Here is a 23,371-nt window from a genome sequence, read left to right on the forward strand (position 1 = left end):
ACAACAAGTAATATTTTTCCTGCCGAGCCAAGCATTTATAGATGCTGAGCAATTGAACCACATGCTGACAAATCTGTAGGACCATTCTCACTTTTTGTGATTTCTTGTACAAATGAAGAGAAGAGCAGAACAATAAGCTTCTGTGGCTTAAAAAGAGAGATTTGCTAATTACTAGAGCAGCAATGGATTGCTCTCAGGTGGTGAGAGAGAGGAAGAGGGATGTTACTATCTACCAGAAGTATATTAACATTTCTCCCTTTTGGTCAGTCTTTGGGCACCTGACAATCACTGGTCATCTTACATCCTGATAATCGTTGTAGACTCATTCCAGGTTGGAAGGGACCTCAAGGATCATCTGGTCCAGTCCTTGCTGGTGAAAGCACAGTCTGGATGAGTCACCATCACCCTGTCCCTGCCGAATCTTAAGTCTCCAATGCTGGGGAATCCACCACTTGCCACATAATGGATTATTCTCCTTGTGGAAAGTTTTGTCTTGTGTCCAGTTGGAATCTTCCCAAGTGTAACTTTCACATATCACTCCTCACTTTTCCATAAGACTCCTTATGAAAAGGGAATCTCCAACTTATTAGTAGACACCCTTTAAATACAGGAACACAGTAATAAGGTGTGCCTAAGCTTATTTTCTCCCAGCAGGAAAAGTCCAGTTTTCTCAGCCTTTCCTCATGTGACAGGCTACCCAGTAATTTGGTCATCTTTATTGTCCTTTACTGCACCTTCTCCACCCTGTCCACATCTTTTTTGTATAGCAGGGACCAAAACTGAACACAATATTCAGATGTGGCCTGACCAGAACTGAGTAGAATGGCATAGTTACTTTATTTCTCCTGGCATTGATGCAGCCAAGTCTTGTATTGGCTTTCTTTGCTACAGCAACAAACTGTTCACTCACACTGAACTGCTTGTCCACCAGGACCCTCAGATGCTTGTCCATCGAGCTTTTCCTTAGCCAGGTAGATCCCCAGGCTGTGCTTCTCTCCTGGATTATGTTTTTCCATGTGCAGGACCTTATATTTGTCCTTACTGAACTTCATAAGGCTCTTGTTAGCCTAATTTTTTAGCCTGTCCAGGTTTTCCTGCAGGCTGGCTCTCGCTTCCAAGGTGTCCACTGCCCCACTCAGTTGGTATCACTGACAATCTTCATCTGAGTATATGAAGCTGATCCCGTAATCCCAACCACTGATGATGATACTAACAGCCTTGGGCCCAGTGTTGTTCCCTGAGGGACTCCACTTGTGGCAGTTGCCAGGGTGAGAGGGAACAATTTCCCACCACCCTCCAGGTGTGGCTGGGCAGCCAGTTTCCAGCCCACTGCATGGATCACAGATCCACACCATCACATACGCATTTCTGTAGGAGGAGGCCATGGGAAACCATATCAAAAGCCTGGGAGATACCCAGGTAGACAACGTTCCTGCAGGCTCCACATCAGCCAAGCAGGTTCATTTGTTGTAAGAGGCAATCAGGTTTGTTAAGCAAAATGTGTCCTTGGTCAATCTCTGCTGGCTTTTCCTAATCATGGACTCCATTTGACTTGTAACAGCGCCCAGGAAAATTTTTTCCATAGGTTTCCCAGAGAATGAAGTAATACAGATGGGCCTATAGTTTTCTGAGTCCTCTCTAAAGTCCTCGTAGACAGGAGTGACATTAGCCTTCTTTTAGTCTTCTTGGATGTCCCCCAAATACCACAACTCAAAAATTATGGAGAGTGCCCCCACAGCTATATGGGCCAACTTTCCTTGGTTGGATACTGTCAGAGCACATTGATGTGTAGAGGTCAAGCTCCTTTAATAGCTCACACACCAACCGTTCCTTCACAGATACTGGGTCTGTGTTTGCATCAGCCAGGATTTTTTCACAAGACGTGAAGCTGATAGAAGGACAAGGATGAAGAAAGTGTTGAGTACCTGTGCCTTTTCAGCCTTGTTGGTGACTAATTAATCTCTCTTGTTAAACAGCAGGAAAATACTTTCCTTCGGTTTCCTCTTGTTTACATACCTATCCTGGTTTCACCTGGCATAGAATTTATTTTCATCCTTGTACCTGGCACAATGCTCTGTTTTAAATTGGTATGAGAATAATGTTGATTACACCGTAATGTTTTAGTTCTTGCTAAGTTGTGTTTGCCCAACAGCAAAGACTTTTCAGTGCTCCATGCTCTGCCAGTGAGAGGCTCCACAAGAAGCTGTGGGAGGGCATGGTCAGGACAGCTGACCCCAGCTGGTCAAAGGGATATTCCATACCACAGAAGGCCCTGCTCAGTACATGAACTGGGGTGGGGGGTGGTTGGAAGGGACCTGTTGCTGCTTGGGGCTGCACTGAGGTCAGTGGTGGTAAGGAATTGTTTTGTGTAATTGCTTGTGTTTCTTAGGTTTTGTTCCTCTCTCTTATTTTCCTGTTTTCATTTTACTTTATTATATTTAAATCATTAAACTTTTCTTATCTCCACCCATAGGTTTTATTTTTTTCCCTGATACTCTGCTCTGTTCCACTGGGATGGGGTGTATGCATGGTACTTTGTCATGGTCTAAGCCATGATAGTACTTGCAGAACTCTTGTAGTTTTTGACATCTCACAAATTTCCATTTGAGCTGAGGTTTTCCTTTTCTAACTTCATCTCTGCACACACTCGCCATGGCCTTATGCTTACTTGGATGTAATCCTGAAACCCAGAAGATGCACAGAGAACTGTGACAAGGTGTTTGGTAAGTTTTCCATTCCTCCTTTATCAAGATTGAAGAAGTTGAGATAGGAATGCACCGTGGGGCCATTCTAGCGTTTTAAGTAGCCAGAAGTGGCTGGAATGGGTGCTGCAATGTCTGTGGGGGAGAGTACTTAGAAAGTTTTACAGTTAAAGGGAAGGGTTTTTTCTCTTTTTTATTTTATGGTAAAGCAGTTATAGATAGCCACCTATTTGCTGTTTTGATCCTTCTTCCTTTCCCTTTTCTCCTAGGTGAAGGATATCAAATATTGAATGGTACAAATATTCCTGGTATAACTTGTGCCCTACCGAGATTTTCCCTGACCTGGAGGAGTTTAGTCCTGAGTGATTCTTCCCTGAACATTATAAGGAAAAGTACCTGTATAGTTCCCAAATATTTAATGTTGTTGACAGTTTTCATGCATCCATCACTTTGTAACTGACATTTCTGGTTTCACTAGGGGCTGATGTGAAGAATATTTCACCCCTATTTTCCCTTTCAATCTTGTGATTGTTTTCATGGTAGGCTTTTCAGCTGAGTGAAGATGTCATGGTGTCAGTAGCAGGGCTGCTACTGGGGTGGCCTCTCTGAGAAAAGGCTAGAGAGGAGAACACAGTTCCTGCTGGCTCCACTCTGGATCCACTGCAGGACAGAGCTGAGCTAAGCAGCCAAACCAGTGGCACTTCAGTGAAAAAGTATTTACAAGTGTACAAAAAAAACTAAGAAGAGAAGTGTGGGGAGGGAAAAGAGAGAGAAACAGCAATGCAAACACCAAGCTCTGAAGGGGGAGGAGGGAATGGTCCAGGTTCCAGAGCAGAGATTCCTCAGCAGCATGTGGAGAAACTGTGCTGGAGCAGAAGAAAAGAATGAGGAGGGAGCAGCAGACAGGAACTTTTGTCTTTGTTTTTAGCTTCCTCATTATCTGTTTTTAACTGCCTGTAAATTAAATTGAATTTCCAAATTTGGCTCTGTTTTGCCCAAGATGGTAACCAATAAGCAATCTTTCAGTCTATTTTGGCTCATAAGCTTTTGTGTCCTGTTGAGGGAGAGGAGTGAATGGGAGGTCTGACTGCTGGCCAAGGCTAACCCACATCAGCTTCTAAGAGGATGTACAGCTATGACTGTGTTATGTGCATGCACATGAAATGTGGACAAAGAACTTCCTAGAGCAAATACTGATACCAAATCTTCCATGCTGCAAGAATGCAGGTAGCAGATTTGCAGTGCTGTGCTTCTGTGCCCCACAAGTTTTTCCTAGCCTTAAACTGCCCTGTTTATTCATTCTTCATGACTTCTGGCTCACTTCATGTAGTGTGTTTCATGCTGCTACATGCTTTCTTTAAACTTGCTGGAGTTTAGCAAGGGAGGCCCTGTACAATCTAGCCAAATCACAGAGAAGTGGGCGGAATCTTCAATTGTGACCTTGGAGGAGTTGTGATCATCCAGCTTGGGAGTGTGTCCTTTCCCGGAAACATTGATAAATAAACACAGGTGTGGTGCTTTGGTAGCTACTTAATGTTGTCTATTAGTTATGCACCTTATCAGAATTGCTGTGAAACAGTAGTCCATGTTCTGGGGCATGAGTGGTGGTCTCTGTTATTGCAAGTCACAATTTTATCCTGATAGGGAAGATTATGATTTCTTAGCGGGCAGGCTTTTGTATTCTGTTACGGATAATTCATTCATGTAAAATGTCTTGTAGTGAAGGAGCAAAACAATTGCTGCTGTACAGTGAACCCTAGATTGCAGAAACCAAGCAAGGTATGCTTGATGGAGGTGGCATCAAACCAATCAGTGTCTCTGAAAAACAGCTGTGGTCTCTGTCACAAATGCTGTTAATGTCCTTTACCTGTGTGAGAAAGCGCCCACAGAAGGATTTGAAGCTGGAGTCTTCCTCAGGATTTGTTCTTGGAAGACTAAACTTCGGGTGTGAACCTTTAGTAGCCTTGTTTGGGCATGAAATTTAGTATCAGGTCCTAAAATTCCTCTCTGAGAACTGGGGAGATCTCTGAGCTCTCCACCTGTCCAGCTGATGACATATTTTGAAATGGAGACATACTGTGTTACGTTTTCTTTGTCTAGGTGATGGCTATTGATGTCTACATATAGCCTCTTTATTTTAGAGTAGCTTTCTGCATAAGGGTTAATCATGTTGCAATGGTGTGTGTTTAGAAAGAGAAAAGCTCTTGCTAAGAAAGCCTTAAGAAAAAAACAATTTTTCAGAATGGGTTGTGTACTTTTCTGTACAGCTTGGCTGCTGATCTATTCAGCTTGTACTTCAGCTTGGCTGCTGAGCTCAGCTATGTTCTGCAGTGGATCCAGAGTGCAGCCAGCAGGAACCCCCCCTCTGTTGTATCAGATCCGCTTTAGACTTGATTTGCTTTGATTTTGTTTTGTTTTGGTTTTTTTCTTGCTGCTAATGATGATTTTATTAGTTTTTCTTATTGAAGAATCCAGGCTTCATTCTAGGGACCAGCAGAAGCCTGTGTTGTCATTGTGTTTCATGGCTGACACAGCTGCCTAACAAGTTGCTTGTCTTCTGCCAGCACAGGTAGATTGGCTTCCACTTAGGCAAGAGGCTGAAGAAGAGAAGGTTTGCACTGTTACAAGCATTTATAAAAACAAAGATTCACTAACCAGTGGAGTGCTCACAGAAATCCAACACTGAACAATAGTTCCCAGGGTAAAAAGGAAATGCTGATCACAATCTGGTAGAAAACTTATTTCCTACAGAACATCCTCCAAGTTTTGTTATGATTCCAGGTCTTGGTGACATAATTAGGCCTCAAAGATGCTAGACCTCTCATTTCTTGTTTGTTGGGTATATATCTTTTATGTCTCATTCCGGTGTTTCTGCTGGTTTTTATTAACATCATCACTGTTGCCAGCTGCTGGCAGGATGCTGCAATGTTTGCTTTGCAGTGTTCCCTACTGCTTTCCCAATGCCTTTCCACCTTCTTGCTGTTTCACAGGATTTTTTTGGTTTTTGGTGTTTGGGTTTTTTGTTTTTCCTGTAGAAGGAGTAATCAGCAGTTAGAAGCAGATTTTTGACTCAGAAGCACAGATAGTCACTTAATCTAATTATTGGTGCATTTAGGGCAAATTTAAGGCAACAAACTGCAAGACTTTTTGTAAATATGAGAGTATAATTATTCAGCTGATCTCTGTGTTAGAAATACAAAAGGCGAGTCTCTTTGTCCTGTGTGCTTGCTTCCTTCCTAGGTTGTCACCTGAACAAAAGATGGGACTGATGGTTGTCTAACTTGCCTATGTGTTTGCAAGACTGGGCAGATATCTGCTGCTTTCTGTCACAAACCATTACAAATAACAGCAAGGGTAACAAAGTTCATTTCCAGCTGTTTACTGTGCAGAAAGATATAGCAGTCAGCGTTTATGATAAAGTCTCTGCTGGGAGATTGCAAGAACAAAGTGCCAAAATTTACTCTCCTCTGATGCCAAGGGTCACAGAAGCTTACTTAACTTCTGATGTTCTGAGTTTTCTGTTAGTTTTTATCTTAGTTGTTTTGTTTATGCTATTTGTTGATTTGCTAAAAATGCTTTTGCAGTCAGTGCAGTCATTTTTGGTACAAAGCGAAGAGGATAAATGTGACTATGGCCATACACACATACCATTTGTGCTTTATTTTGAGGGTGAAGTTTTGTGAATTGGCTGTGAACCATGCTGCCTCTACCAAAATTCTGTTTGACCAAAAGGTTTCTGAGCACCCACTTTGAGAAACAGATGCTGAGTAGCCCTGCAGCAGTGAGAAGAGACCCTGGATCCTCCTGAGGCGGGAGGGACAGTAGTGTATATGGTGGGTTTGGTACTGTGAGTACCCAGGCACTTTGCAAGTTGGGGCACGGGTGCTGGTGCTGCCAGTTGTTTTACTGGTACCTTTTAGCCTGTGCCTGCCTGAGCATTCAACAATGAGATCAGTAAAGGCCATTTGAGCTGAGAAGCATCAGTATGCTTTGAGGTGCTGCTGTTGATCAGGGTCTTTATGGGCTTTGGTTTTTGTAACCCTTTGAAGCCATCAAACCAGCTGAAAAAGGGTATTCTCTATCTGGCCCTTTAGTTATGTTGGACAGCACTGGAGCAGTTCTCTATGGCAAAATGGTGTTGAGCACCTGAGAACAGATTGAGAAAGATGATATTGAGAAAACTCATCTATCCCAAATCAGCAAAAAGGTGTTTTTTCTCTTGATGGTACTTTGTTTTTATCTTGTGAGGTATTGCATGGCCTGCAAAGAAGGTTCTCGCTCATCACTTGGCTCGAACCGACTGTTCCCTCTGGCTTGCCTGCCACCAGGAAATGCTAGAATGCAGCGTCTCCGTAAGAGTGTCTTTCAACTCTGTTTATTTTCTTGGCAAGAAGCTACGCCAGTGGCTTGTGGGGTGGCTCCGCCTCCTGCTCTTCTGGCCAACTTTTCTGCAGTGCCGAGTACAGGCAGCGCCAGTTTCGCAGCAGGGATCAAGGCTCAGGGCAGGAGGCTGAGAGGTGATGATGGATGTCGTGGAAGAACTCTCAGGGAGACCCCAGCTGCTGCCATGGGGAGCTGGCATCATTGCTCTGCTTGTGACAATAGTGACTGTGTGCTCCCTGCCCTCCCTGATGGAATACTGGAGGCAATGGTGGATGCTGAAGTCCATCCCGGGTGCCAGCCCCTGCTATCCTGTGCTGGGAAATGCCCTGCTCTTCGAGCGGAAAGGAGAAGGTAATGCCAGCTCACACTGTAGCCCAGACCTGTGAGGTCCCTGCACTGCCTGGGCTTTGCTGGAGGAGCCAGTGGTGGTGAGGGGCTTTTGTGGCTGAGCTGTGGAAGCAGAGTGGGGTATCAGAGGATGTGCTATTGCCTTTTGGTCTCTCTGGGCAATGTGCAGAGGTGAACAGTGTGAGGAGTGGGTAGTGAAGAGGAAAGGAGAGGAACTGCATAAATGTGGCATTATTATTGGTCTCAAAGACTAACTGGAGGTTAAGTCTGACAGCAGCTGCTGCTGGGCTCAGACTGTTAAGTTGTTGGTAGGGCGGAGCATGAGCACTGTGGAATGTGTTTGAGTGAGAGGGCAGTGTGCTGTGGGCTCTTGCAGGAAATGCTGCTTCACAAAGTTGAACGCTATGTTCTCATGACTTTTTTGGATGTGATCCAGACAAAGCTTGAAACAATTACCTTCCCCCAAGCAAACATGTGCAAGGGACTTTAGCATGCCAAATTGTTTTTACCTGGGCTCGCTTCCCAAATCATCTGTATCTTAGATTTATGTGTTGAGTCTGAAAGAACTTGCTGAGCATTTATGGTGCATCACGCAAAAGCAAATCCTTTTGTTCTTGAACTGATTAATGGGACCTTCTTTTTGCCTGGCACATGAGAGAGCACTAATGTGCTGGATGTTCCTTTTCCATTTGGTACTCATATTTTAACAGGAACATATTTCTTAAGGAGTTTGTGGTATGGAAGTGTTGCTGAGTCTGCTGCCACACTCCTCTGTGTGTGTTTGTGATGCCTGTGTATGCCAGTTCTGCTCTGTGCATGTGTTGCTGGCTGTGCTGCTGTGTATGCTGCCGGAAGAGAGACCAATGGGTCATGGGAGCATGGTGAAGTCAAATGAGAGTACAGCAGTGGAACACAAATTGCCCAGTGCTGGCCCATGCTGAGACACGGTGCCTCTGTTCACAAGGCACACTGTCATATCTTTCCTCTGGGTCCAGTCCCACATCTAAGGACAAATATGAGACAACTGCGGTGGATGTGAGGGCAGGCAGATTTCCGCAAAGTTGACTTTGGGGAAGCAGTAGGAGGATGATAGGATATTTATATGAGCTGGACTGAGAGATTAATCTTTTATTTTTTTTCTTTCTTATCCTCTTTTTAAAAAAATCTTTAAAAACCCAAAGCAAACTGGAACATTGCTTCTGTCTCCAGCAATTTGATATGAACTCTGATGTTCTGTGTAGTCCCTAATCTCATTTGTTAGCAGAAACCGCATAGCTCCCGTGTTTTAGTTAAGGAATCACATAGCTCCCATGTCCAGCCTTCTTTGTTCTTGTTTATTTATGTAAAAATGGGTAAAATTTGTGGTTTATAATAATTTTTATTAAAAATATATAAAAAAACTTTTAAAAAGGGTAGTGTTCTATAACAGGGATGAAAATAGCTTTTCATATGATGAGGATTTTTTTAATTGGAATTGCTAGACAGTTGCTGGAAGATGGGCTATTTTAATCACAGCAATGTTTGGAAAAATATTTTAAAAATAGTAAAATAATCTGACACTGAATCGTGTTGAATGAGGTGTCATTAGAACTTTTTGTAAGTCTAGGGAAAGCTGTATTTGGGCATCTATTAGGAAACTATCCTTTTATTTTTCTTTTTTTTCTTTGATTTGGGGACCTTTGAATTTTCAACTCTGCGGAGGCTTGTAAAGGTATCATTTGTTTAAGCTTGTTTCTGAAAGGGCAAAGTGTTTAATCCTTGAATATCCTGAGAGTAGTCCCCACTCTAATATTGTGGAATGAACCTGATTGTCCTCTATGATGAGATAGTGTCAAAGACTTTTTTGAATTAAATCAAACACCATTGACTCTTCTTACCCTGCCAACAGATTCAGCTGTCTCCCATGCTTTCTCTATAGCTGAATGTACAAGATATGGACTGGATAATTGCAAAAGAATGTGGGAGGAGTATTTGCTGGTTTGCTGAGCTCACTGGTGTGAAGTTCAACTGGCAGCTGGACAGCAGTGGTGTCCCTCAGGTTGATCTGTGGCATAAATGGTGCTCTTCTGTGCCTGAAGAGATTAGGATACCTGAATTTTAAAATCCACAGGTGTAAAATATGCTGCCAGATCACAGCAGCAGGTTAAAACTACAAGAAAATCACAATTGCAGGGCTTGGGGTGCTGGAGTTCATTACAGAAGCCTTGCTTATTTTGTAAATTCCCCTTGTTGAAGCTCTACTCTGATTTTCTATTCCAGATTTTTTTAAACAGATAGAGTTTTATAGTGAAAAGTTCAGAAGTTGGCCACTGTTCAAACTTTGGATAGGACCAGTGCCTGTCATATTTTTGTATCACCCTGACAGTGTGGAGGTGAGTATGCTGGTCTCCTGTGTATTCTACTGGGATGCAGAGCAGTGCCCAACATGTTACTTCTATTACTCAATGTAATTTTTATTAAAAGGGGCTTGGACTGATTTGCTTTGGGATAGTCCTCTGAGTTAGTGGTAAACAAAGGCATAAAGTAAAGGAATATAAAAAAGCATAGTCATAGGGCATTGGAGGGAATACTGAACATGACCTGCAAATGAAAGCATCAAAGAAGCATCTCCTTTAGCTTGGTTTTCACATGTGTGAAAGCTTCTACTCCCAAGATTGGAACAAACAAGCAGATTGCAGGGAATATGGGACCACTGAAATAAGGATAGAACATTATGAAATTCAGGTTGCAATGCTTGTGTCTCTTTGACAGACTTCTGCATTAAAACTTAGTGGGTCTGTTTTGATGCCATGAAATGTAGTCATAAGTTTTGCTGCCGACAGTGATTGTCCGTGATCTAGTAAGACAGTGTTGTTTGTCCGTTGGAGTGTTTATTGAAGAAATAGTGAAGAAATCTCTATCTAACAAGTAATATTTTTTTCTCACTGTTAATTTTTCTGACAGGCTATTCTGAACAATTCAAAACATATAGAAAAATCATACCTATACAAATTCCTACATCCATGGCTGGGCACTGGACTTCTGACAAGGTATAATGTAAAATGAAGTGAAGGTGCACTGCTACCTTTTTGAAATTTGCAGGGTATATGATAACAAGAGGTCTTGATGGCAGGAATGCTGTATGTATTTCTGAACAAAGAGATTGTGTGCATTGCTTATCTCAGCTGGTCATGTTGCAGACCAGGAGGATAGGCCTGAGGTTGGTGATGCTTTGGGGTAGGATCGGAGAGTATGTGCACCCTTTCCTTTATTTCATTCATGAAGTAGAGAATTGTGAGAAATGAGCCTGGGTAGGAGCATAAATCAGGAGTGGAGAAAGGAAGGAGCAGCGGTATAAGGGTTTGGTGTCTTCCAGTCTTGGAATGGGAAAGGAAGGATTGGTCTGGATGATGCAGATATTCAAGAGTCAGAGCAAGGTAAGTATAGATTGTCTTTGGTACTTTTGAGCCCCTTCTGGGTTTTTGAAAAAAGGTCCAGGTCCCAGTGTTAGTGGTTAACGTTGTTGCTTGTTTGGAGCCCTCAAATGTGGACTCCTCATGCTTTATGATGGGACCATGGTATTGTAAAAGCCAGGTGTGATCATGTGGTGTGGGAAGTACAAGTTCATGGAACAGGACAAGGCATGCATTTTATCCTGAGTTTTGTTCATGGCCTGTAAGAAGGCAGTAATTAATCAGTAGCAGAGTGCAGAGGTGAAGTCCATGAACATCAGGCATGGTGTATCCTCACTGTTCTTCCTTACTGGTTGTTTTGTCTTCCATAGATGTACAGAAGTATTTTGACTTTCTTGTGCTTGCACAAACATAATGGAGGAAAATGTTCCAGTCTCTGCTGATTAGGGGCAGCAGTGGCAGACAGCAAGCCAATATGCTGGCCTGTGGTGTGCCCTAATAGCAATTAACAGGGGCAGTGGTGTGATAGTTTTACCCTGTAAGCAGAAGTGCCAGCTAGGGCATGTTATTTAGAAAAAGCGAACAGGGACCCCCAGGAAGCTGGTGACACTCACTGTGGCTCCATGCTTGTCACCGGCATGTGGGAAGTGATTGCCTTTCTCCAAGGAAGTAGACTGTAGCCATGCCTTGAGGCAGTCATTTTCATGATATCTCTAGGCCCTAGTTCTCTGCAGGCCTCATTTCATGGTCAGTGGATGGAGGCAAGCACAACCACTGATTCAGAGAGAGGGTGGGGTGGTTGAGACTTGATGCTGAATAGCTGGTTTGGCCTCTGGCTGGCTTCTGCTTGGTCCCTCTGGGCCTGTGCACTGACTAACAAAGATGTACTGTCTGGAGGCTTTTTGGCATCTCCACTGGTTAAGATCAGCTGGAGAAATGGTGGATTCTGCTTCCAAGAGACCTAGAGCAAGAAATATTTCCATTTGCTCCTTCTGTGGGGTGCTATGAACAGCTTGAAGAGACATCTACAGTGTGTCCATCTCTTCCAGGCTGCAGTATTCACTGGGTACTTCCTGTAATGGTAAGGATATTATTTTTGGCTTGGAGTGTTTTAGCCTTCCTTCTCCCTATTAATTTTATAGCACTGGAGACAAGTGGCGGTCACGGAGGAAGATGATAACTCCCACATTCCACTTTTCAATCTTGAGTGACTTTCTAGAGGTCATGAATGAGCAAGGAAATATTTTGGTGAAGAAACTTGAGAAGCATGTTGACAAGGAGCCATTTAATGTCTTCATGGACATCACTCTGTGTGCCCTTGATATTATTTGTGGTAAGTCTTGTTCAGTTATTGTGGTAGAATTGTGAATGATGCAGAAGATCATGAGTTTAGTGGTGCCAGTTTGTGTAACATAATTGAAGAGCAATGTCCCTGCATATTTTCTCAACACATTTCCATCTTTGCCAACCTTTTCCCCAGGATTTACTACTTGCAACTGAGCAGCTGAGTTTTGGCACTGGCAGGACAGAGGTGGCAGTCTGAAGTGAGGTTTTCTTGAGGAGCAGGATTCCTGGTCATGGAAATACAAAGAAAGCTAATTCCCTGCAAAGGGATATGTGTATTCACTTGTCAAAGGGATGGTGGTGATAGTCAGAAGCTGGGAGTAGTAGTAACTCACTGTCTATACTGCATTTCACTTTGTACTTTTGTACTTGTGAAATGTTGATGTTTTCATCCTAGAAACAGCAATGGGCAGGAATGTGGGTGCCCAGAAGAATAAGGATTCTGACTATGTTTCTGCTATCTACAGGTAAATGCACATTTTCCTTATTTTTCAGTTTAGCTGGAATTAATGCTGCTGGTGTCAGGAAGGAAGGCCAGAGAGTCAGAAGGAGGGATGTAAAGCATTGGAAGAGACTAACCCTGAGTCACTAAATACCCTGGAGGTGTTTGATAAGACATGTTCCTGCAGCACATAGGGTGTAGCAATGGACTGGGTTAACAGTAGGCTAACAGTTGGACTCGATCTACAAGGTCTTTTCAAACATAAATGAATCTGTGATTCTATGATCTCACTCTTAACTTTTGATGGAGCTTGTTGAGACAGGTATGATAAAAAACAGGGATAGGTCTGAAAGGCTTGATTATCATCAGTTCCTTGGCCTTTTCCAAATTGTAGCACAAGTGTGCTTGAAGTCAATAATAATTACTCTGCAGCTAAAGCATGTGCAAGAGCTGAATTGCAATAACAATCAGCCCTTCCAAATGTACTCTACTTGTGTTTGAGCATACTTGAAGTCTCATATTTTTAATTTTAAATACATTTTAAGTCCTTTAATTTGCAGTCGGGTGTCTGGACGTTCAAGTAGGAACGCAATGCTCTCAGAAACTGTTTGAGCTCTTGGGGCAGATATTTTGGGAGCCTGGCCTGAGTAGTCTTTACAAGACTGTCAATGCTTTGCTGAAGTGGGGTGTGATGGGATTGGATGACTTAATAGGACTGTTTCAAGAGGATTTGGACTAAATGAGAATATGCTGTCCTTCTCAGATATCAATACTTAAAGAAATAAAACATGGTGAGGCTGGGATAAGTAAACAGAAATTTTGAGATGGTGTAAAATCAAGACACAAATGTGAACGCCCTTCCTTTCAAATAATGGGTTTAAACCTACACAATATGTTAAGTTCTACTTCATTAGGATACATAGAAGTTTTTTTTTTTGTTTTTTTTTTTTTTTTTTGTTTTGTTTTTTTGTTTGTTTGTTTGTTCTTGAAATGTGCTATAATTTGGTGTTTTTGTCAAGTAATGTTACATGATATACTTGTTTTGTCCCTAGGATGGGTGATCTAATCCAACGGCGACAGATGAGCCCTTGGCTTTGGCCTGACTTTTTGTATGTGTTGTTCAAAGTAGGAAGAGAGCACAATAGGAAGCTCAACATCCTTCACAATTTTACAGATATGGTACAGAGTCTTTGAAAGAAAATATTATTTATAATATTTATAATGATAATTTTCATTGTTGGAGTAAAGTTTTTCACACAGATCTTCCAAATGGGGATAAGGTTCAGCGTCCTTGATATGCTGTCTCTCTATTGTGATGCTGAGGAATTCCCTGAAAAGAAGACAAGAGCTGACTTCCCTTTTAGTATCTCTGCTGAATTTAAACAACAAAGTAGACTACTCCAGGGGAGTGGCAGAACTTGCAGGTCCTTGAAAACTGAAACAAACAGCAGAAATTCATTGAACTCTTGTTCTGCCTGAAAAGCTCCACATCTGGATGATGTCCAACAACTCACTTCCAAGTTTGGAGCAGTAAACATAGGGATCTGCATGGTAGTGCCACTGGTTTCAGCCCTCAGAAACTGAAGCCTGTGTTCATTTTCACCTATTCAGAACAGAACTGCTGAGAGGAGCAAACACATGCTGGTCCTCACATCAGCAATGAGGCATTCTGATACAGAAATCATTAGGCATGCATTACTCACTTGGCATAAAATAAAGTGTTTTCTCACCTTGTTAGACTGTGGAAGTAACAGCTCTTTATCTCCCCAAATAATTCCTACATTATTCTTACCAAAGTTTGTCCTCCCAAATCTCTTCTAATAAGTATCTGATGGTATCTCTGATGGTATCAGAGAGGCTGCTTTCCCAATGCATGTACCCTATGATGTCATTGTATCAATGTCTTTGACAAAGGAAATAATCTTTGATCTTTGGCTACATATAATGAGCCACATTGTGGGTTTTTTTCTTGCTGCCTTTTATTGGAAATTGCAGCAGTGAGTCATGAGAGAGGCTCTTAACACTTGTACTCTTCCCATGCTGGGCTGGTGCACTGAAGAATATAAACAACCAAATCATAGAAGATGACAAAGGACCATAAATAATAATTGCATCTGTGTAGGTGCTGAGAGCAAGCACTGAGGTGAAGGATTAGTCAATATGTGACACACATGCATGTTAAATGAGGAAAACAATGTGTGTGCATGGAACTGTACGATTTTTCTGCCATTCAGTGATTCCTCCAAACAGAAATGCATACTCTACACCCTTTTAAATTATTTTGTTGTTTTTAAGAGCAATGCGAGTTTATTGAAGGGTTCTGTTTTGAATTTGCAACAACAATGGCAACAATAAGAAATTTATGTCTGTTACTGGGTCTGTACTTTGGCCTAAAAAAGGGAAATTCAGCCATTGCTCTCATACTTGGGAAAATTTGGGAAGCTTTAGTGTAGTGGGTTCGGCAATACTGTGTGTAGCCTTGACACATGGTTCTGGGATCCCCTGGCTTCTCTTCAGTTTTCTGAGTTTTTTGGAGGTTGGAAGTGAGATCCTTCCTTAGTTCTCAGATGGGATAGAGAAGATCTTATTGGTGATCACACTGTGTTGATTTTTTTGATATGCTGTTACCACTGTTGGCATTCATTATTGGTGTGTTCCAGATACTCTGGCTATGTTTACACTTCTTGATGGCCCCCAAGTTGTTTATGTAGCTTGGCTGTTTTCTTGATTGCACAAAGGCTGTTCAAGGTTTATTCTTTTGCTTGGGGCAAGAAAGGTTGGTCATAATTCACTACTAAGAAAAAGTCGGTTAAATTTCATGACCTAATGCTGACAGCTGAGCTAACTAGCTCATGTAGAGTGCTACAGATGGATGTTGTTTTGATAAGTTAGGACAAAACTGTATGAGGCAGACAGTGTGCTTGTGCTGAATTCATCACATCTGATGCAATGGTTCTAATCTCAGGTCATTGCAGAAAAAGCTGAAGAACTTAAAAACACCCAGCAAAAGAAACATGATAATGATGGTAACTCTGAAGAAAGTGGTTCCAAAAAGAGAAAAGCATTCCTGGACATGCTGCTGAATGCAACAGATGATGAAGGGAAAAAATTGAGCTACAGGGACATTCGTGAGGAAGTGGATACTTTCATGTTTGAGGTAACCAAGGAACCCATTGATTTATTGTTCTTTTGTTGTTGTTGTTGTTATTTTGGAAGGTTTTATTTGCTGGGATTTTTTGTTTGTTTTTTTCCCTCCAAACCCAAGATTCAGAATTTTCAGGTGGTGACTCTTGTCTTAGTTCAGGTTGTTGTTTTTAGCATGATGTTATTTAAGCCCTGGAAGCCTAAGAGAATATCTCAATGTTTCTATTCTACAGGGGTAGGATAGAAGCCTTGGTATACCCTGGAAAAACTTTGGACAATGCACATGTAGTAGACTCTGCCTGTGTGAGCAGGGTCTACTCATGAAAGCAGGAGAGAAATGAAAACTTAAGGCTGACATGGACCACGGGCTCTTGCCTTTTGTTGCAAGCTTCATTAACACTGAAGAGAGCTCTAAATAGTTTCACTGTTTTGACTTGCACTTTTTCATGTCTCCTCACATTTTTTCCCTTGCTACATTGCCTGCAGTCTTCTGGTTCTGTAGTCCACTGTACATCAATGCTTCATCTTGTAGAAACTTGTCCTAGAATGGCTTGGGTTGGGAGGGACCTTAAAGATGGTTTAATTACAACCCTCCTGCCATGGTCAGGGATGTCATCAACTAGAGTGGGTTGCCAGGGCCCCATCCCACCCGTCCCTGAACACCTTGAGAGATAGGACATTCAAAACTTCTCTAGCCAGCATGTTCTTCACTAATCTCTGAGTAAAAAATTTCTTCCTAACATCTAATCTATTTTTTTCTCTTTTAGTTTACAATTATTCTCTCTTTTCCTATAAGTACCTGCTCATGTAAAATGTCACACTCCCTCTTTTTTTTTTTTTTTTTTTTTTTTTTTTTTTTTTTTTTTTTGTGTAAGTCCTGTAACTCCTCTCTAAGTACTAAAAGGCCACAACCAGGTCTTCCCAGAGCCTTGTCTTCTCCAGGCTGAAAAACTCCAACTCTCTCAGCCTATCTTCATAGGAGATGTGTCCCATCCCTCTGATTATCTTCAAGGCTCTTCTTCTTGTCTGATTCCCTAAGGGAGGATCTGAAGATTTCCACAAGTTTTCTTCCATTAGATGGACCTGAATTCTCTCAGAACAGCTTAATTCATAGCATCTTATTAATACTGTTGTAACCAAGAGAAACTCCCTTCTCATCTTGCCATTTCTGTACTACAGTAGCATCCTGAACTTCACCACAAGTGTGCTTTTTTAGTATAAAGATTCTATTTTGGTCAACTTTTCCCTTTTCTGGTCCTCCCTTTTTTATGTTTTTTTTTTTTCTCCCCTTCTTTGGTTCATGTTTTGTGTCTCCTTTCTTTTCCTCTCCTTCCAACAGTGCTGGGAACTAGTAGTTGATTCCGTCCCCATAGAAAACAAAGTATTTTCTTCTATGGCTTCTGTATTTTGTCTCACAAAACCATTTTTAGATACTTTTGAAATGGTTACAAGTTGTCTCCATTGTATCTCTCCTGTGACAGTCACTGGCCCCCACAGATGTTGACTGGACAGTAACCAAAAAGATGAATATACATCTGATTCATTGTGTAGATATTGATAGTTCATGCAGCTCCTGAGAATCAGAAGAGAAGGGATTTTGCTTGAGTTGTTTCAAAACTTTCCCCTTTTGTCAGAACAATTGTGGATCACCTTTTTTCTTGATAGTGAGTTGAATCATTCACTTTTGATTCATGTTTTTATCATGGTGATGGGACTGATAAGTCTCACTTTTCATACCAACTGCACACCTAAGTATTTACAAAGCCCACTGGTACATGGGAATAGAGTTGAAATGAATGTCTTTGTAAATCTGGACCTGTAGGGCCATGATACAACAGCAGCTGCTATGAACTGGGTCTTGTACTTGCTTGGACGTAATCCAGAAGTTCAGAAGAAGGTTCACAGGGAATTGGATGAGGTGTTTGGTAAGTCTCCATTCCCCCTTCTTTGGGGTTATGCTGCATTTGTGAGTGGAAATGTGTTCAAAGCCTAGAAGTAGAAGGGGATTTAAGAGCATGCCTTGTGGCCCCTCTGGAGCTTTCAGCAGTTAGAGGTGCTTGGGATGGGTGTGGGAAGGTCTGTTTGGGTGTACAACCAAACTTAAGTCTTTGGGGCAAGATATGCATGTTTAATATATTTGTAACACCTTCTTGTATGTAGTCTTGGTGCATGATGAGAGTTTCTGAGGAGATCCAGGATGAGTTTGTTTAGCCAAAGACGGGGAGTTTTGGTCTTGGTCATCCCTGTGTTTGTTTTTGGACAGACAATACTGAACGTCCTGTTACAACGGAGGATTTGAAGAATCTTCGATACCTTGAATGTGTTGTGAAAGAAGCTCTTCGTCTCTACCCTTCAGTTCCCATGTTTGCTCGTTCCTTGAGAGAGGATTGCTTCATTAGTAAGTGGTGTTCTGTCTTTGCCACTTTCTCTTCTGTTAGCATTTCTGCAGTGGAGATGTTTCCCAAGAAAAGGACAGCATTGTTTTATTTTTTACTGTTCTGTTGTGTATAGGAAGTCACTTGTTGGTTTTTGTTTTGACTCTTCTTCTCCCCTTCTCTCCTCTCTTTAGGAGGATATCAGATACCAAGAGGTGCAAACGTCCTCGTTTTAACTTATGCCCTGCATAGAGACCCTGAGATCTTCCCTGACCCGGAGGAGTTCAGGCCTGAGCGATTCTTCCCTGAAAATTCTAAGGGAAGGCATCCATATGCTTATGTGCCCTTCTCAGCTGGTCCGAGGAACTGCATTGGTATGTGTCTGGAGAGGAAGTCCTTGTAAGGTTCTGCTTTTGAATGTGGTAACTGAGACAGCAATGAGTACTGTTTGTATAGTGTTCTTCCTCATTCCCCACCTCTGAATCTGAGCACTGTGTGTCCTGCAAGCCACACACTTCCATTAGATAGACCTGAATTCTCTCAGAAGAGTTTAGTTCATAGACTCATATTAATGCTGTTGAGCTACCCCATTTGTTTCTTCTGAGGCATTTCCTTTCTTCCTAGGGACAAGTGTCTATCCTGTTGATGTTTCTTCCTCACTGCTGTGCAGCCTGGCAGCATGTTTTTGGGCTCCTGTGTTAGGACATGATTGCTTCCTAATTTCTGATCTCAGTATCAGCAACACAGAATGAGAGAAGACACATGTCCCACACCTGTTTTGCTCTGGAAATAGTTCATCTGTCTCTCTCAGGTTCTGAGCTGGATGTCCAAAGCATGCAATCTGCAACTGATGTATTCTTTCCCTATTTCTGACACTGTAGTTGATTTGGTGTCTTCTCTGTCATCCCAGAACTCATCAGCACTTTCAGATGCCGTTGAGGTGCTTGGCATTTATCTGTGCTTCAAGTAGAGGCAGTGTTGTTTATATTGTAGAACATGTGAAAAGACTGTTCCCTGCGCTGATTTTAAGTGCAGATGCAGAATGTCCAAAAGTTGTCATGCTGTTACGATAATGGGAAATATTACTTCTTTTGGTTTTTTTGGTTTTGTTTGTTTGTTTTGGTTTCTGTTTTTGGGAGATACAATTGGTTTGTTTTGATTTGTCTCAGTGGTAGTAAGTGCCCTTTTCCATGAGAGCAGTAAACTAAGTCTTTCCTTGTTCCAAAGAGAAATTTAATTTAATCTAATTTAATATAACATGTCTAGCTAGTTCCTGAGTGTGCAGGAACATGTGCAGGAGAGGTGGTTAATTACTATAATTGCAAAAGTGCATAGTGTGTACATATGTACGGACTTCTGTGTATATAATACTAAGGGGAGAACATAAAAAGTTCTCAGCCCTGTATTTTGTGTCCCATCTCCATTTTTTAGTTTTTGTGAACTGCCTTGTGCCACTTGATTTGGTTTCCCTCATGTTTCTCTGTTCTCATGTTTCTGCCTTCACCTGTCTCTGGATTGTAAATTGAACTTTGCCCTCTGTGTTACCAAATTATCAGTGTGTGTGAGGCTTAATGATCACTGAAGGAATCAGTGGAAGGTCTGTCTGTCATTCCATTGCAGTTGCATCGCCTTTGCTCCTCTCCACATATATGGAATCGTGAGATTTTTCTCTCCCCACAGAGCCTGTGCTGCATCTTCTGCTCTGGTCTGCTATCCATCCCTCCTGCCCAGTCCTTTCAAGAGACGTGACTACGCTGTGTTTTGTAGTAGTTCCATATGAAGGGTTGACTTCATATGGAAGTACTACATGTTGCTGTTTGAGTTCTATGTACTATGGGAAGGAGGACGGACTGTGGATTGTCCCAAGAAGGCCAGAGTTTTCATGCAGAGAAAAGTGCTAGTGTAACTTGTATCCATATGACCTTGATTTTGGCCTAAAGCTAGTTCTGTTCTTAAGTCCTGTGAGAATGCAAGTGCAGCAGCTGTTGATGCAACTTGACAATAACTAATTTTTTTCCTGCCCTGTAACTCATAGGTCAGCGCTTTGCACAAATGGAGGAGAAGACTCTTCTAGCCCTCATCCTGCGTCGCTTTTGGGTGGAATCGTGTCAAAAGCCAGAAGAGCTTGGTTTATGTGGAGAATTGATTCTTCGTCCAAATAAAGGCATCTGGATTAAACTGAAGTCTAGGAGACCAAATACTGGATCAGAATAAAAGGAATTTCAAGAGTTTACTTCCAAAAGTTTTCAATCTATTTAGGCTGAGACATATTTTAAAATCAAATATTTTGATGTCAGTCCAGAAATTTGTTAAAACTAGTTGCTAGTTTTATTAAAGAAGATGCAGTAATTAGCCCTAGTTGCTCTACTTTTATACTGCTTGTGAACTTCATGTTAATCTTTGAAATGCAAGCCTTTAATCCTTAAATTTTAGTGCCTTATCGGCTCAGATGAAACTATTCTATTGCCACAGTGCCATAAAAACTGAGCTATGGTAATAACAGCAGCAATGCCTGTGATGAAGTGATCACCTTACATGCCATAGCATTTTCCAAGTAACTGGGAAGTCTCAAGTGTTTGTAAGGTTTTCAGGTTTCTTTTTTTCTGAAAAATACAAGGGATAATCCTTCTTCTTTGCATTTTTTTTTTTTGGTGATGATTGCCTCTGTAAAGACCACACAAAAATCTGTGATCATTTCACTCCTTCTTGGAAGCATTTAAAGTAGTTTGTAAGAAGGGAGTGGTCTGAATTATTTTTTAGCAAACTGTACCAAAAGGATTAACCATAGCAGGAACTAGACCTTATGCAAATTACACACAGGATTTCATAATGACAACAGCAATGTATTATTACAAATTTTGAGAATAAACTCATACCATGCCTCAATGTGGACTGAAATGGTACCTGTTGATATTGCATGCCTCTGTGCAGGTAAATTGCTGATGAATAATTGTTTCTTAGCATCAGTTCCTCTAGGGTGATCAATCAACTAGATTTTACCATGCTGGTCAAAGCCAGTGTGCTCTTGCCTTCGAGTGCCCTAAAGGCAACCTACAGAGTTTTTTGCTAATTGATGTTGAAGAGGAATTACAGTGATAGAATGAAGTGCCTGTCAAAGTTTCTGATTGTACCTTCATGACTGATCAAAGTCTGCTGCAGGCCATACAGCTGGAGAACAGACTCTCCATGATTTTTGCAAGCTCTGAAGAAAAAGCTGGTGCTAAACCAAGCTGATGTCCTCTAGCTGGTCTGGCTTTACTGGTCCCCTCTGCTTTTGGGGCTTCTTTTGACTGGTGTGTGTTGCTCCAGCACAATACCTGGCGCTGTACAAAGAGGGGTGCCCACCAATAACCACACTCGTGCCTTTGGTTGTTCTTGCCTCTTGGTGCTGAGGGCTATTGGTGTGTTGTTGCCTTTATGTTGCTCTTGGGCTGTGGGCAGCCTGCAGAGGGGGACTGGATGAGAAGCTGGGGGTCAGAGCTGATAAAACTAATATGGACTGGTCCAGAAATGATTAATGTGTTACAAAGTAGGAAAGGAGTAATCTGTTCTTACTCATTTTGTTGACATTTACATATTTTTTTCTCTTGTCTGTTTCTGTTTCCTTTCAACAACACTTAGTCACTTAATACCTAGGATACTGCTGTACTTTGCAGAATATCATAATAATGACAAAATAATTTATATTTTTTCCAAATAAATTAGAGGTTTCCTTGAACCTGCCAAACTCTATGTATTCTGATAAGCCTAGGTTTAACTTTTTCTGAGGATTTACCTAAAAGAAAGTGTGTAACAATTAGTTTAAAAAATGAAATCACATATCTTGATGAATAGTCTACAATCACTATATTTATTTTACCACTAAGACAAAAGAGCCTTTAACAATAGTAATACTTGCATTCTTCAGTCTTCTTTTTCAAAGATAGGTTTCATTGCTGTATAATAACAAGAATTTCAGTTTCCAGGGCTCAATCTAAACATTGTCTTCTTTATAATGAGATAACTTTTGAGACCACCTCCATATGTGAATGGATATAATACACATGACACAAGTTTTCCAAAGAGACTCAAAATTAAGGAATTATTTCATGGTTTTACATACTTGGCAGTGTGAATTTTCAAGGTAAATAAGATTAGTACCCAGAATATGTTTTCTCAGGAAATTTGGCATGTAGTTGAAACCTGGAGAGGTACCTCATGTCTTAAGGTATGTGCTTAAGTTAAGGAGTTTCAAGACAAATGGAAACTAATATTACTTCCTTTCTTTCTGTGGGATGTTTTTTGTAGAAAATATTTGTAAGATAGACCAAATTATAACTTTATTTTTCAATAAGATAATTCTTACGAATCCTATCTACACTGATCAATCTTTTTTCTTGCACTGTGCTTTTTTCTTGTACCATGCTCTTCTCATAAAATGTGTGTGTATCTCCTGTTATTTCTTTATACTCTTCAAAATGGACAAGAAAATAATTGAGACAAAAACTGGATAAAACTATAAAAAGAAACTCGTTATGAAAAGTGCACGGGCTGAAATGCTGGCACGAGGATGCCAATGTGAAAAATCCCTATTTAGTGATGCAAAAAGTGTCTTTGCCAAGATGAGCACTGATGTAATCCTATAATCTTTGTGTTGTGAGCTGCTCTGAAATGGCAGTGATCTCTTATCTTCTGTTGTGAACATTGGTTCTGAAGCAATCTGATGCTGCTAAGGAAATAAATATTAAATAAAACAGTACTGAACACAGTACTGAACATACTGCCAACTTTGTGCCTGTTGGGTAGATGTTAAATACCTTGCATTGTCTAGTGTGTTTTTATTAGGTTAAATCATGTGGCGTGTAGTGTTGGTAGTGGTCAGCAGCAATCCTCTGGATGTGGGGGTTTGTTTGTTATTTTTGTGGGGTTTTATTTTGTTTGACACTTGGTTTGAGGTTTTATTTGGGGGATTGTTCCTGTAGGATTGTGGCATGCAGCACGGCATTGCAGGTCTCCTGATAAAATAATGGGACAATAAAATATTGTGTAATAAAAATTGCATGTGCATAGTAGCTGTTTGTGATCTTTTTCCAGAGTTGTAGGTATCTGCTGTGGTATTAAGGTAGCAGCTGATCTCTAAACCAAAAGATTACACTGTCTATAAAGATCCCTTTTGTGCGGTGTCAGAAAGGACATGACTTTCTACTGGGATGACAGAAATGGAATGTGTGAGTGTTTCTGGATCATGGTTTACTGCTGTTC

The 23,371-nt window shown here is 41.3% G+C and overlaps 1 protein-coding gene across 1 annotated transcript; it reads left to right on the forward strand.

Annotated features, from left to right (window-relative positions):
- The first annotated feature begins 4,258 nt into the window (after positions 1–4,258).
- On the forward strand, positions 4,259–23,181 carry CYP4V2 (cytochrome P450 family 4 subfamily V member 2). Its single transcript, XM_005483865.4, has 11 exons — positions 4,259–7,436; positions 9,693–9,805; positions 10,377–10,462; positions 11,968–12,158; positions 12,567–12,636; positions 13,664–13,790; positions 15,577–15,768; positions 17,578–17,680; positions 18,019–18,153; positions 18,325–18,504; positions 20,166–23,181. Exons 1-11 carry the CDS (start codon positions 7,223–7,225, stop codon positions 20,342–20,344), a joined length of 1,590 nt encoding a protein of 529 aa, XP_005483922.1. The 5' UTR covers positions 4,259–7,222; the 3' UTR covers positions 20,345–23,181.
- The last annotated feature ends 190 nt before the right edge of the window (positions 23,182–23,371 follow it).

This window comes from Zonotrichia albicollis, chromosome 5 (assembly GCF_047830755.1).
Source record: "Zonotrichia albicollis isolate bZonAlb1 chromosome 5, bZonAlb1.hap1, whole genome shotgun sequence".
NCBI lineage: Eukaryota > Metazoa > Chordata > Aves > Passeriformes > Passerellidae > Zonotrichia > Zonotrichia albicollis.